The sequence below is a fragment of the Schistocerca americana genome, chromosome 2 (genome assembly GCF_021461395.2).
Source record: "Schistocerca americana isolate TAMUIC-IGC-003095 chromosome 2, iqSchAmer2.1, whole genome shotgun sequence".
Lineage (NCBI taxonomy): Eukaryota > Metazoa > Arthropoda > Insecta > Orthoptera > Acrididae > Schistocerca > Schistocerca americana.
In genome coordinates, this window is record NC_060120.1 from 898,685,685 (window position 1) to 898,702,490 (window position 16,806).

A 16,806-nucleotide genomic window follows, 5' to 3' on the forward strand; every position below is an offset into this window, starting at 1 on the left:
ATCTTTAGTGCATCAAAATATTTGAGGGCTTAGAAGTAAAATTAATGAACTACTTATGTGCATTGATGAATTAGAGTCATGGAACCCAGTTGACATTATCTGCCTCTCTGAACATCATGTGACCACTGGTATAGATATGTTAAACCTTACAGAATTTAAGTTAGCCTCTTACTTCTGTAGACAAAATATGGAGAAAGGAGGCATTGCCACATTTGTTAAAAACAGTTTTAAATTTAAGGATACTGACATTAATAAATTTTTGCTTAGAGCAGCACTTAGAAGCGTGTGCAACAGACAGAATTTCATAATAGGTCCTTTCTAATAGTAGCCATCTACAGAGCACCTTCAGGAAATTTCAACCTGTTTATAAACGGTCTTGAAGATTTATTATCTCATCTAAAATTAAAAAACAAAGAACTAGTGGTTGCTGGTGATTTTTATATAGATGTCCAGAAAAACACTTTCAGTGAAGAGTTACTGAAATCAGTTACATTGTCATTCAATTTAATTTCTACTGTAAATTTCCCAACTAGGGTATACAAATATTCTAAGACTGCCATTGATAATTTCTTTATGGACAATTCTAGGCAACTAAGCCACATTACAAAACCAGTAGTAAATGGGCTATCTGACCATGACATGCAACACCTAACATTAAATTTTGAAAATTGTCAGGGTAAAACATCTATAAGAACTGAGTACAGAAGGCCAATAAAGCAGTAAAAAACTGAGAAATTTAGGAGATTCCTCAAAGAAATTAATTATATATCCAAGATACAAATGGAAAACACAAAACATTCATTAATAAATTTAGCACCTTATTTGAAAATTGTTTTCCCTTGAAGGTAACTCAAATTAAGCATAAGTCTAATAAGAAACCATGGATGACACAAGAGATAAAGATATCATGTGAGACAAAAAGGAAACTATCTGATATGTAGGGACACCTTTGATACTAGCATTACAGCTGATAACAAAAATTACTACAAAATATTGAAGAGGGTTATCCAGAAATCTAAACCCCTGCATTCTGAGAAGAAGATAAATACATCCAGCAATAAAATAAAAACAATATGGGATATAATTACGTCAGAAACAGGTAGGATCAGAAATGAGGAGGAACAAATACCTCTAAAAATAAATGAAACCTTGGTAACAAACGCATGTTGTGTTGCAAACCATTTAAACAACTATTTTGTCTCTGTTACTGATAGCATGGGGTTGTCAGGTTCAGTAAATAATGCAATGGAGTATCTGATACCAGTGCACACAAGCAATCTCAGTAAAATGGAATTAACACTTACTTCACCCTAAGAGATAGAATCCATAGTAAAGTCCCTGAAATGAAAGCATTCTAGTGGTTATGACAACATATCAACAAATTTAATAAAAGAATTTTCGGGTGAGCTTAGTCATATCTTAATTTATTTGTGTAATCAATCACTTATCACACGAACATTCCTGGACTGGCTTAAATATGCTGAAGCTATACCTATCCACAAGAAAGGGGACAAAGAAATGCCATCAAATTACCGACCGATCTCACTTCTGCCAGCTTTTTCAAAAATCTTTGAAAGTGTTATGTTCAAGCATCTACTTTATCATCTTAGTGAAAATAACATACTGTCAAAGTCACAGTTTGGGTTTCATAAGGGTTCTGATATTGAGAAGGCTATTTACACTTATATTGAAAATGTCCTTAATTCATTGGACAACAAATTAGAGGCAACTGGCATATTCTGTGACCTGTCAAAGGCGTTTGGCTGTGTGAATCACAGCATTCTTTTAAGTAAATTAAAATATTATGGTGTCACTGGTAGTGCTACAAAGTGGTTTCAGTTATATCTTACAAATAGAAAACAAAGGGTGTCATTATGTAACACCTCCACAGTAGGCAATCAGACATAATCTGACTGGGAAGAAATTACATGTGGTGTTCCCCAAGGTTCCATAATAGGTCCACTACTTTTTCTTGTGTATATTAATGATCTGTCATCTGTTACATTACCAGATGCCAAGTTTGTCTTATTTGCAGATGATACAAACATTGCAATAAATAGCAAATCAAATTTTTACTAACACTGATAAGTGGTTCATAGCCAATTCACCATCATTAAACTTTGAAAAAACCCGCTATATGCAGTTCAGAACTTCCAAGAGATTTCCTTCTAGTGTGTGTATAAAATATGATGAGATGTAAATAGGAGAAGTTTACAGTGTAAAATTCTTGGGATTACAACTTGATAATAAATTCAGTTGGGAGCGACATCCTATCGAAATGCTAAAGTGCCTAAACAAGTCTGTGTTTGCAATGTGAATTTGTCAGACAGAGGAGATATAAATATAAAAAACTGGCATATTTTGCTTATTTTCACTGCATTATGTCATTTGGTATCATATTTTGGGGTAGCTCCACAAACCGCAAAAAAATTTTTAAGAGTACAGAAGCATATAGTAAGAGTAACGTGTAGTGTAAATCCAAGATCATGTCGAAACCTATTCAAAGAATTGGGCATACTAACCACAGCTTCACAGTATATTTATTTCTTAATGAAGTTTGTTGTAAGTAATACATCTCTTTTTCCAACTAACTGCTTAGTACACAGTATCAGTACTAGGAATAAGAACAATATACATACAGATTTAATATCACTTACTCTTGCCCAGAAAGGAGTCCAATATTAAGCAACGCATATTTTGAATAAGTTACCAGCAACTATTAAGAGTTTACTTTCAGACAAGGCACTATTTAAACATAATTTTTTTAAAAAAAATTTAGTGGCCATCTCCTATTCCATCCATGAATTTCTCAACAAGTGCAGAAACCATTTTAATGAAAATTTTTTATACTTTAATTTTTGACAATACTTGGTTGTAAAATCCAAGTAACTATCTACTGTGTGAGTGATGGATGTATGGAAAGCAGATGTAAGTCTTATGTCTGTAAATAGACCAAGTTTAATTTTAAATCTTGTACATAATTAGACTGTTCTTAACTGAGGATCACTGAAACGAATAATTTACTTTAATTTTTGACAATACTTGGTTGTAATAGCCAAGTAACTAGCTTCTGTGTGAATGATGGATATAATGAAAGCGGATGTAAGTATTAAACCTGTAAATATTAGAAGTTTAATTTTAATTCATGTACATAATTTTACTGTTTATTGACTGAGGATCATTAAAATTAATGAAACTCAAGTTTTTCTAATTACATTTTTGCAATGTGTTTATCTGACATGTTCCACACCCAGAAGGATTCCCTCTTTTGTGGGTCTATGGAATGAATAACTAATCTAATCTCATCATCGTTGGAAAAAAATGTGGTGCACTGTAGCCTGACTGTGTACAGGACTATAGTAGCACCAAGTTTTATGGTTTGACTTTTTTCGAGGTGATAATCATAACTTTATGAATACCACCTGTACAGATATGTTGCCCCAGCAGCAAGTACATTGATGCAAACAAGGTACACTTTAATAGTGTTATAATATTAGTATGAAACTTAAACATACAGACATGTAAGACCCAACTAACACCGTAATATATTTTTACTTTGCATAAAAGAAATTTCTTGGCATAGGTAGTTCAACGTTTGTATCATGTGACGCCGGAAGAAGTATTTTTCGTAACTTTCAGGAGAAGAAACATTTCTTTCTGGGGAAAATACGCTGCTTTTGTTTTCTGTTAATTGATGAAAGTTTTAAGTTATCTGCTTTTTATAATGGATCGTTAGTAATCAATTTTATTTGTTCCGTGATACAGAAATCTGCTAAGAAGCATAAATAGTAGTGCCCCTCTGGGCCGTATTTCGTGCTGCCTGGCACAGAGAAGGAAGCCCTGTGTTCCTGCCAGCGCAATGACTGGTGACCAGGAGAAATCGCATGGCGGGAGTACAGCGGTTATCCGCCAGGTGGCGTTGGTGCTTGTAGCGCTGGCAGCTGTCCAGCCCTGGGCACCGGCTAACACCTTCGTCGTGCATCACCCACAGGACGACGGCGTGGACTGGATATCGAAGCTGGTGACACCCTACAGAAATACCACAGCACTTGATCAGGTACAACACTTTTGCAGAAATGCATTAGTCACTATTTTTACTTATAGTCATCTTTCAAAATTTATGGTAGTGCTACAGGAAGACATAAGAGAGACGAGTGAAAAGTACCTTGTTTGGAAGAATACTTTCTGATGAAAATCACTGAAGTGGTGCAATAGTTGAGACATTAAACTCCCACTGCCGATGAGTAGAGTTCAAATGCTCCTCCAGACTCGAGGCTTTCGTGGCTTCCCAAAATAGCTTAAGTTGTATGCTGACATGGCTCCATTAAATACAACACTCCCGAGTTTCTTCCACATCCTTGCCTAATCTGAGTTTCTTTCCTGGCTCTAATGACCGACAGCAAGTTATATACCCAAATTTCATACCTTTCTGATTGACATATGAACGCATCGAGCAGTGGAGGCAATCCGTCTGTTACTAGATATTCCTCTCAGGCAGCAACTAGAGCATAATGTTGTGTCTTGTGCCAAATACACAGCTGACGCCAATTGTGTAATAGGGTTGTCATACAGTCACCCCCTAGAAACGTTTTTTCCCACTACCTACTGTCAAATTTTAATCAGAAAACATTTTAATTGCAGTGTAGAAAAGAAAAATCGTTGATGTAGTAAATTCAAAGATATCCAAAGACGTTTACACAAAACGAAAATTCAACTAACTTCTGTACCGTTATCTAAAAGTTATGGTCATAAATGTCATATTTAAATTAGGTTTTCTTTTTTACACTTCACTCGGCAGACTGCGAAATAACTGTATATTTTGTGCCTGTCAGGAAACAGTTCATGAAATGTGAAGTAACTGGCATATTGGCAATACAAGCACAAATGCAGTTACGTACGGCAACATGAAATTCTAATAGGTGCTATATTTTCTCTGTACTTTCACATCAACGCAAAAGTAATTGTGTTACCTATATCCTTCCTAACATTATGATCAGTTTTCATTTAATTTAGTGATGGAGGATTACATGACTGCACGGTACCAGTTCTATGGCATCTGCAGTACTCCAGAGCAATAAATTTTCTCTATTAAATATGTGACTAACATTCTGTTTAGTGAGCGTATTTTGCCATGCTTTTCACTTCCACAACTTTCAAATTGACCTCTTCAACAAGGCTGAGTTTCTCCTCATTCCTGCTAACTGAAGCTCCACCTCATACGTCACTGTAGATAAGACACTGAACGAAACCATCTGTGGTTGTTATGGAAGGGTTGTTCAACCGATACGTCTACTCCAGACGCAAGTCATGGCAGAGAAGCGCTGTGTATATATTAGTCCATTGTATGGAATCAACACAGTAAGATGTGTCGACATGAAGATGTTACGTAATGGCAGAAAGGTACTATTGTGAATTGGGCGTGTCCATAACCACAACGTGAACGAAGTTGCACACTTTGTTGACGTATCAACACGGACTGCTCAATGTGAATACATTTTTAACTGGCGTTGCAGGAGGGCTGGGTGTGGTGGCGGTACTCTGTCAAAGATAGACGCAGATGGAGCAGGAGAATGTAGTTCGTAGATACAGTAACTTCTTTACTGCTGTTTGTTTTCAATCACTGGATTCTGATAACCCTAGTGGTGAGCGGGCACCTCTACCGCTGCTGCTGCATAAGGGAAGGCTCGCATTTCCTAGCCTGTGTAGTGTCGGCCAGATGCAGCTGCTCTGCACTGAGCACGTCAGACTTAACCACGCCCAGTGGTGCAGGACATGGAAGTCACTTGTTGATACCTCAGGAGGGGCGGGGATGGTTGGGCCCACACTTCGTACTCCCAAGACAGTGGCAAAGTGCTGAGGTGCCCGAGCGCTCAGATGCTCAGCAGATGGGCAGGGATTCGTGGCCTGAGGGTGGCAGATACGGCTGTGTCATCACCACAGTGCTCTCCGTCAGACTGGGCGTCACATGACTGCCCCACCTGTTCGATCACGACAAGCTGGTTAGGTCGAAATTAAATGCTGCTGCTGTTACTGACTGCGCGATGATGCCTGTGTTTGTTTGTCATGCCGAACGATCCGGAACAGAGTCAATGACCACTTGTCATAATTAGCAGTGGCCTGGGCTGTAGAAACTTCCTGAAGACTGGACTGGGTCGGAACAAAGAGGTCTGTTGACAGAAATGCGGTTACTTCTGGTGATCATGCAGTTCAGTGATCAGTGCTGGCTGTCTGTTGTTGTGGCCTGATTAATTATCTGGCCTCTGTCCGTTGCTTCAAGTTCTACCACAGTTTTATTCTCTTAGAACTCCTCCCTCCTAAGAAAAGAAATCCGCCCTCGGATTTTCGTTGAAAATTTTGCTGTAATACAGGCACTAATTTCTCCACAAGTATTTACATTTCACTTTTTTAACTTCACTCATGGTTACTTTTCTGACCACACTAGAACTTGGCTCTACAGGGTTTTTTATTCACTGTTGATTCTGTCCTTTGTCAGATTGTTTCTTGTCAGTACATAGCTTTTTGTACCACTATGTGGGTGGTAGCAGGTATCAGCGTTGCTTCCTAATGCTACAATTTGATTTGCTTCCATCTACTCCTCCCTGCATACAATCCACAAGTTTACTACTACCAGTCATTAACGGCTAACAAGGAGAGCACATACATTGTGATCTAAATCCTTTCTTAACTTATGAGAAACAAAATTGAACAATACAAACGGAATGGTTCGTGCATTACTGTATCGTTTGACGTTACTGGCCTCCATGATTCTGCAGTACACGCACTGTCCTTTTGCTCCATATTCTTAAATACGAGGGTTGTCCAGAAAGTAATTCCCAGTCCGTCGCTAAATGGAAACCACAGTGAAAATCAGAAACATTTAATTTGCAAGTGTTAGCTACACTTTCCAGATACTTCTCTACATAGTCGCCACTCTGACTTAGACATTTGTCGGAGCGTTATACCACTTTTCCAACACCATCGTCATATAAGGCAGCCACCCGTGCTTTCCAATAATTCTATACGCTGGTCTATAGCGCGTAGTCTGTGCCCAAGTGTTGTCTTCGTATCCAGCGTTTGTTGTGGGTGATCGAACACTTTCCATCGAAAAGGTTCCAGGGGCGTCTTCACTACCCCTGCAGAGTGCGGCTGAGAATTGCCATGAAGAAGGAAGTGCGTGGCAGTTGTGTTAGGTGGGCTGCATTCATTAAGGCGAAGCCTCTCAGTGGGCCCTCTTACTTGACGGGAGACACCGTTGTTCCAGGCACCTTTACTCGCTCACAACTGAAAAGAGCGTCTTGATGCAAAGCTTCATTGGGTTTTCACTGTGGTTTCCAATTCGTGACCAATTGGAACTTACTTTCTGGACATATCAGCAATTCGGGAAAGTTTATTTATAAGGGGTGATCAGAAACTTTCCGTTCAAAGGCTGTACAGTCCAGAGTCGGTATGCCAATTAGGCAAAATCGCTGTGAGTACTGAGGCCATCATTCCACTGACACACCTTGCTGGAGATACGCGTTTGGTGAAACACATGTTCTGCTGCCTGGAGAAGTCCGTAACTGCCTGTCACACACCCTTGGCCTACTGGATTCGTTGACCCATAAAGGCCTTTTTTAGAGAACTGAAGGCATGGTAATCGCATGTGGAGAGATCAAAAATATAGGGCTGGTGCTCGAGTGTCTCCAACTTGAGCTGACGAAACTTTTGCTTTACAACATTTGCAATATGGGGACGTTCTTTAACATGAAGCTGTAGCACACCTTGTCGTGCTGTATTCTGCTATGGTGTTTTTCAGACATGCTACCCCTTACACGTTCTTCACTATCCGATGGATGTCTGCCGGTGTTTGTCCTACGGCAGTCAAGAAACGAATAACAGCAAGATGCTCCAGTTTGTGCGCATCTGGTAATAACGTCGCCATAGTTCACGTTTCCGCATTTACCATAGGCACGTTGGAAAGACACTGTTGCCACACTGATCCCTTGCCCGTTGGTGCTTATATATCTGCTTCGGAGACGCTCTACGTTGCACATACGTTGCAGCAACACCTTCAAATGGAAATTTTTCGATCGCCGCATATACAATAGCAGGAGATTCATGGTAACTTAGCTTTGGTTGTGTTCTCGAGACATTGTGAGTCGTGACTGTATCCAAAATGCCATAATCTATTACTCCTTTCATTCTTTGTTAATGCATTAATAATTCCTCAAGCTCAGAGAGATTTATCTAGTGGTAACACTGACTTGGTACAAGACTATATCAACCCTACCTGTGCTGTACAATAATCCTACAATTTTCGTAACTACAGGCACTATACCAGTCCCAGTTTTGATGTATAGTAATCCTATAAACGTCCTTAGCTCAGGGACTGGGTGTTGTCTTCGTCATCATTTCATCCCCATCCAGCGCGCAGGTCGCTCAATGTGGCGTCGAATGTAATAAGACCTGCACCGAGGCGGCTGGACCTGCCTCGTAAGGGGCCTCCCAGCCAATGACGCCAAACACTCATTTCCATTTTTACCATAAAACATTTACACTATAGAATTCTTCTTCACAATACAAACCTTATGCCTGTTCTGGCTTATCGTTAAGAAATAACTGAAGTTTTTAGGATACGCAGGGTTTTCCATGCCTTAATCACGCACACACTCGGCGCTTACTGGCGTGATGCCCCTTCCCTCGATATCCCCAACAAACTACAGGATGAGTCTCTGTGCACGGAGCGGAACGCCCAGGAAAGGGGCATTGCATGCAAGTTGTGAAACGTAGGGTTCAGCCCTTGCTCAGTCACCGATCACTATAATGGTATCTAACACCAAGATTGTGGCAAAAGTAGTGTAAGGTGTCAGGCAAATCCAACACCTTCCATGAAAACCCTGACATGATAAGCAAATCCAATAGTATGTCACATAGCTCCGAATAAATCGTGACATTAAATTAACCAAAGTAATGCGAGTAACGAGCGAGCAAATGGAATACCACAGACTAACACAAGAATGCCTAAATGCATGTCATACCTTCCCACCGTGAGACAGACGCAGTTCCGAGGGGAGAAACGAGAACAGAAGCCGAGAGCACAAATGTGTTAAGCTGGAAGGCCCTACGATAAGGGACAGACACCCACGTTGCCAGCTAACCGCTAAGACCACCCCAGCTGCAAGTTTTAGCGTGAGACTTTTTCGCGCCTCTGTTACGTTGCAAACTTTAAAAACATTGCCCCACCACGAAAAGTATAACGTTTCTCATTGGATAGACAGAATTTTTGTAGGCGGAGCTTAAGGTTAACATTGAGACCCTGATTGGTCAGAAAAAACACAGCCAGATAGTTTTTTTAAGCCAACTTTGGCAAATTGTAGTAAGGAGAAGTTCAGGAGAGTTGCTTCCGAGACGGCGAGGAGAGCAGAGCTGTGCTGCCCGCCGCCCCCTGACGAACACCAACAAGGTAATGAACGCACGCGATGCCGCATTTTGAGCGCATAAGGCCTCACTCAGAACTGCAGAAGTCTCATCTGTTACACCCCCTTTTTGCGTAATACTAGTGTCGATCGTCAACTAAAGCTCATGGTGTTCACATTTGCCACTTGAAGTAAAAATCTGAAACGCGATGATTTTTCTGTTATATAGTTATTGAGAAACACATCAGCCACTGTAATTTACGACAAGTTAGATAAGTAATTAAAGATAATTGAGGGTCACTGTAGACCATTTTGATAGTTTTCTCTCTTGTGAACTTAATTTAAACCTAGATTAGAGATGTGATACGGCATAGGTCATCCTTCGATCCATTGTAGAACTTGGAAACCCATTCAGGGAATATTCGTTCACATTTTTGTTGAACGCAGTTGGTTTTTATCATCCTGTATTAAAACATTTCCTTTTATCAATAGTGGAATTTATAAACAATGTTTTGTGAGTAGAATAAAATTTCCAATGGTAAACTTAATTGCTTTTTCGACGTTATTTTACCAGCTAACTAAAAATAGGAAAGCCTTGAACCCCTTCCACCAAATTTAGTTAGTATTAAGATTCTTTTACAGGGAGTGCAGTGGACCTGACGCTGAAATCATTAAGTATTTGATTATATCATCGCTAGTCTCACTGAACTCTTCTGAACTCTACATGTCATGTGTGGTCTGGCGTCTCCTTACCAGCAACAGGTCCCAGGTTCAAACTAGTCAATTCCCTAAAAAACACGCTCAGAGCGTCGTTGCGCGAAAGTGGTAGGGAGACACGATATATAACAAACAGACACCACGCAGAATGTTAGAGTAGGGAAAGATCAAACCCAAAGATGTAGAGGAGCGCACGACTGACGATGTAAATCCAGACTGCTACTTACATATCTTGCTGTCCTAGATAATTCTTCAACACTCTGTCCAGCCACTCTCCTTCCCCCTTTGAAGTTGTGGTTAATACGGAACCTGATTGTTGACTTGATCTTCAGCAGTTTTTTGACATCAGTCATAATATGGGAAGACAGTTCTTAGATACAAGAAATTCTTTACTGCCATTTCCTTACAATTATTGGTCTCTGATGTTGCTAGTGTGGTTGGGCACCAAACTGAATATGTCAGCCAGTGTGCAGACATCCAACACGGTGCGAAGGAAAAGCACTGAGTCAGTAGCTTACTGTAGCTGCTAAGTAAGGGAAGGCTTGCATTTCCTGATCTGTGTCGTAGCGGCACAGCATAGCTAATCCACAGTGAACACTTCAGACAGCATGATGCCCACCGGCGCAGGACATGGAAGTCCATCATTGATATCATGGCTGGTACAGGGATGGCTGGGCACTCGCTTCGCATCCCCGAGACCCCAAGTGTCCAGATGCTCAGGCAATGGGCAGGAATTCAGGGCTCAGTTGTGGTAGAAATGGCTGCATTATTGACACAGCGCCCTCTGTCGCACACTGGGCCTCACACAACTGACTCAGCTCTTCAGTGAAGACAAGGTGGTTCAGTCAGGTTTAGGTGCTGCTGCTTGCTGACTTCACGGTAGTAGCTGTGTTTATATATCATGCCGAACGATCTGTACCAGAGTCGATGACTAAGTGTCATAATTTGCAGTTGTTCAAGCTGTAGAGGCTTTTTGGAGACTGGCTTGGTGTCGGCACATGGAGGTCTGTTCACACAGGGTGGTTGCTTCTCCTGATCACGTAACATGCACAAGAATTGCGATCGTAAAAAGATACTGATAGAGAATCATTTTCAAACCCAACAAAAATTGCTACTGTCAGTGAATGTACGTCCATCTCAAACAGTTTCTGAAAGAACACTGCAAAGGGAACTGCATGCTACGATCACTTGGGGTCGGAGGTCTCGCAACAGGCCATTGCTCACAGTGGCACAAAAAGCTGTACATTGTGATCTATCAGCCATAAATGACTCACAGTCTATGTCCCAAACACAGTAGCCCTCTGACACTAGAGCCAGCAAATACCTGAGTAGTTTCAAGCTGAGGAAAACCACGGGGCGTTTCCCAGATCTGTACTGTACGCTCGAACAAGACAAGTAACATACCGGTTATCGACACGAATCCTTACCATCAGGATAGAGAGCAGGTAGACGAACCCATAGTGTCAGGCTAGAGTGTAATCAGACTTTGCAGATGCAGTGGAGATTTTCCAGGTTAGAAATGACAAATGGATACATCCACATGGTGTGGGAGGTCAAAATTTAATGGACGAGACGGACTTGCTAAGCGAAGATATGTGTTCTAGGAATAAGATCATTGCTGATTGCGTGTTCTCTTTCTATTGTGGGAATTGTGGGTGGTCGGCAACAGTTAAGAGAATTGTTGAAAAATAATTTTATTGGCCAGAAGAAGAAAATGAGTTGCCTATTCAGGTGCACGTCCATCCTGAGAGAGGAGACTCTGCGCAGCACTAGGATGGAGATTTACACTAAAATGAAAAAAATCATGGGATAGTTACATGCACATATACAGGCGGCTGTAGTTTCGCGCACACAAGGTATAAAAGTTTCTGAAAGAACACCGTGAATGGAACTGCATGCTATTGTCATTTGGAGTCGGGTCTCTCGCCGGCCGGGGTGGCCGAGTGGTTCTAGGCGCTACAGTCTGGAATTGCGCGACCGTTACGGTCGCAGGTTCGAATCCTGCCTCGGGCATGGACGTGTGTGATGTCCTTAGGTTAGTTAGGTTTAAGTAGTTCTAAGTCTATGGGATTGATGACCTCAGAAGTTAAGTCCCATAGTGGTTGGTTGGTTGTTTTTGGGGAAGGAGACCAGACAGCGTGGTCATCGGTCTCATCGGATTAGGGAAGGATGGGGAAGGAAGTCGGGCGTGCCCTTTCAGAGGAACCATCCCGGCATTTGCCTGGAGTGATTTAGGGAAATCACGGAAAACCTAAATCAGGATGGCCGGACGCGGGATTGAACCGTCGTCCTCCCGAATGCGAGTCCAGTGTCTAACCACTGCGCCACCTCGCTCGGTAAGTCCCATAGTGCTCAGAGCCATTTGAACCATTTTCGGGTATCTCGCAACAGGCCATTTCCCACCGTAGCACAAAAAGCTGTACATTGTGATCTATCGGAGCTTTCATCTATACTCAGGTTATTCACGTGAAAAGGCTTCCGATATGATTATGACAGCACGACGGAAATTAACAGACTCTGCAACGGTAGTTGGAGCTAGACCCATGGGACGTTCCATTTCTGAAATTAAGTAGTGCGAGATCCGCAGTATCAAAAGCTTGTCCAGAATACCAAATTCCAGGCGTTACTTCTCACCACGGACAACATCCGAGGGCAGTGTCGTTTGCGTAGGGTAGTCAGTGCTAACAGACAAACAATACTGCGTGAAATAACTACAGAAATCAATGTCGAACACACGACGGACGTAACAGTTGGGATAGTGTGGCGAAAGTTGACGCTAACGGGCAATGGCAGTAGACGACTGCCGCGAGTGGCTTAGCTAAAAGCACGACATCGCCTGCAGCGCATCTCCTGAGCTCGTGCCCATATTGGTCGGCACATAAACGACTGGAAAGCGTTGGCCTGGCCAGATGCGTCCCGATTTCAGATGGTCAGAACTGATGGTAGGGTTAGATTGTGGCGCAGACCCCGCGAAACTACGGACCCAAGTTGTCAACAACGGACCGTGCAAGCCATTGGCGGCTCCATAATGGTGTTGGCTGTGCATACGTGGAACTGAGTAGGTCCTCTGGTCCAACTGAACCGAAGATTGAGAGGAAACTGTTATATTCAGGTACATGGAGACCTTCTGCAAACAATGTTGGAATTTTTATGGATGACTATGCGCGGTGCAATTGGGCCACAGTTGTTCTCGAGTGGTTTGAAGAACATTCTGAGCAATTCGAGCGAATGATTTGGCCAGCCAGATCACCCGACGTAAATGCCATTGAACATTAATCGGACATAATCGAGAGGTCAGTTCGTGCACACAATCCTGCACCGGCAACACTTTCGCGATTATGGACAGCTGTAAAGGCAGCACGGCTCAGCACTTCTGCAGAGAACTTGCAACGACTTGTTGAGCCCATGTCACGTCGATCTGCTGCACTACACCAGGCAAAAGGAGGTCAGACACGATATTAAGAGGCATCCCATGACTTGTCAACGCAGTGTATAGTGAGTAGACTGAAGTACTGCGAAGGTTACACTTTCTGGTGAGACTATACAGTAGGGACCTTACATGGAGATGCCAGAGCAGGAACATCGACGATTACCTTGATGAGAGTCGTTTTCCGAGCGTCACTGCCACTAACGCCAGAACGCCGGACATCCAACTCTACCCATTGCCTAACGATCTCGCACCGTCTTCCACATCCAGCCAGCCTCGAGATCTGCCAGCCGACTGCACTGTGCATTCAACCGTGCTTCCAGCAGCCCGCCCATCCCTCGTTAAATGATTTCCACAACAGCAGTAGTATCAAAGTCTGACTGCTAATTCCGTTTGTCTCTTAGTCACCACGATTTAACACCCTGGCAACGACCCTGAAAATCTTTTTATTGTTAATTGGCATATTATTGTTGTACAGGGTGTCCATAAATGTTCACCGTGATTTCAGGATTAAATTTTAATTATATTTATAATTGTTTTTTATTACGCGTGTATTAACTTTATTATTATATGTTCAAAACTTAATGACTAGAGGCATATGTCGTGTAACGTATCTTTCATTTGCTATATCCAATAAAGAGTTACATCGTTATGCTAGCCGGCCGGGGTGGCCGAGCGGTTCTAGGCGCTACAGTCTGGAACCGCGTGACCGCTACGGTCGCAGGTTCGAATCCTGCCTCGGGCATGGATGTGTGTGATGTCCTTAGGTTAGTTAGGTTTAAGTAGTTCTAGGTTCTAGGGGACTGATGACCTAAGATGTTAAGTCCCATAGTGCTCAGAACCATTTGAACCATTCGTTATTTCGTTATGCTATCAGTGTAAACATTTATGCACACCCTATATTCCATTGACAGTATGGAAAGAGATGAAGTATTTATATATGAATCTGTTAACCACGGCCGGCCGGAGTGGCCGTGCGGTTCTAGGCGCTGCAGTCTGGAGCCGAGCGACCGCTACGGGCGCAGGTTCGAATCCTGCCTCGGGCATGGATGTGTGTGATGTCCTTAGGTTAGTTAGGTTTAATTAGTTCTAAGTTCTAGGCGACTGATGACCTCAGAAGTTAAGTCGCATAGTGCTCAGAGCCATCTGTTAACCACGTAGCCACTTCAGAAAGTAAGTACATATGTCGTTCCACGGTAAGACCATTGGGCATCATGAGTGGGACATTGTCAGAAAAGAGCACATGTTCTGGGTCTCCTGAAAATACAGTTTTTCTTTGGTACAGGTAACAGGTGTATCACAGTGTGGAAGTGAAATGATGTGGGAACTCCAAAGTTGAAGTACGTGGCACAATACGATTCTTGTGAGCAAAGCCGCGCAGGATTAGCCGAGCGGTCTGAGGCGCTGCAGTCATGGACTGTGCGGCTGGTCCCGGCGGAGGTTCGAGTCCTCCCTCGGGCATGGATGTGTGTGTTTGTCCTTAGGATAATAGTAGTGTGTAAGCTTAGGGACTGATGACCTTAGCAGTTAAGTCCCATAAGATTTCACACACATTTGAACATTTTGTGAGCAAAACATGTAAATTCCACAAAGACTCATCATGAAATTCTGGTGGTATACGGACCAAATGCAATGTTGCGTCCTGCCGTAGTGAAATGGTGCCAACAACGAGGTTGCACAGACGTGGGTGATGCTGATGAAAAATCCACATCTTGCACCATGTAATTTACGTTAAACTGTATTTCGCAAAATTAACTAAGATTTCTCCAATACTAGTGAAGTTAATAATTGAGAGGACAGTTTTTAGGGCATAATTTTTAAAATTATTTTGCACACTAATAATAAGATAAATTCTTCCGTAAGAAAATCGCAGAAACGTTGAATTCTGGTTACTATTTTATCATGGATTTGAAGATTGGATAACTGATTAACTGAATATGACAATATTAATTTTTAGAATGTGCAGTTCTGTTCATTGAATTTCTTTACACATTCGTGGAAAGTAAGCAATCCACTCATGGGCCAGAATAGCTCTCTCAATGGAAACTGGGTGGGAGCTGTCGTCGTGTCGTACCAAATATGAAAATACCGACGAAGGACATAAACCTCCAAACAATTCTGTTATGAGATTGCAAAAATGGTTCAAATGGCTCTGAGCACTATGGGACTTAACATCTGAGGTCATCAGTTCCCTAGAACTTAGAACTACTTAAACTTAACTAACCTAAGGACATCACACACATCCATGCCCGAGGCAGGATTTGAACCTGCGACCGTAGCGGTCGCGTGGTTCCAGACTGAAGCGCCCAGAACCGCTCGGCCACACCGGCCGGCATGAGATTGTAGGTTATGTCTACGAGTATCCAACCTACGCTGGTCCTTACGATCCAAGAGCAGCCCACTTTATATATATGGGAATTTATTACCCTAAATACGTACAGTGGAAAACATAACATGAAATTAATAGAATATATTTTCCACATTAGCAGCACATACGGACTTAAATTGCATAATCAAATACAGTTGCGTAGTTTCGTTGTATAACAATTACCATCTTAGACATAGAATTACGAACTGATTATCCTTAGGCTCGTGTAGAACAAGAACTGTCTAAATCATTTCTTCTTCGTATGGTTCTCATTACACCGAGTACAAGTTTCGTTCATTCCTAAGAGCGCCTCGTACTCCTAACCGTAGTCTGTGGCGCTTAAATACACTGAAGCTCCAGAGAAACTGGTGTAGGCATGGGTATTCAAGTACAGAGGTACGTAAACAGACACAATACGATGCTGCGGGCGGCAACGCCTATATAAGACAACAAGTCTCGGACGTAGTTGTTAGATCGGTTACTGCTACTACAATGCAGGTTATCAAAATTTAAGTAAGTTTGAACGTGGTGTTACAGTCGGCGCACGAGCGATGAGACACAGCACCTCCGAGGTACCGATGACGCGGGGATTTTTCCGTACGACCATTTCACGAGTGCACCGTGAATATCAGGAACCTGGTAAAACATCAAATCTCCGACATCGCTGTGGCAGGAAAAATGTCCTGCAAGAGCGGGACCAACGACGATTGAAGAGAATCGTTCAACGTGACAGAAGTGCAACCCTCCCGCAGATTGCTACAGATTTCAATGCTGGGCCATCAACAAGTGTCAGCGTGCGAACCATTTAACGAAACATCATCGGTATGGGCTATTGGAGCCGAAGCCCCACCCGTGTACTCTTGATGACTGCGCAACACAATGCTTGACGCCTCTCCGGG

General features: G+C 42.3%; 1 protein-coding gene across 1 annotated transcript in view; it reads left to right on the forward strand.

The window, feature by feature from the left end:
- Positions 1–16,806, forward strand: part of LOC124594970 — a 97,561-nt gene that overhangs the window by 47,787 nt on the left and 32,968 nt on the right. The window contains exon 2 of the mRNA XM_047133491.1: positions 3,766–4,057. Coding sequence (XP_046989447.1) covers positions 3,860–4,057 — 198 coding nt within the window. The 5' untranslated portion in view covers positions 3,766–3,859. The remainder of the gene's footprint in view (positions 1–3,765; positions 4,058–16,806) is intronic.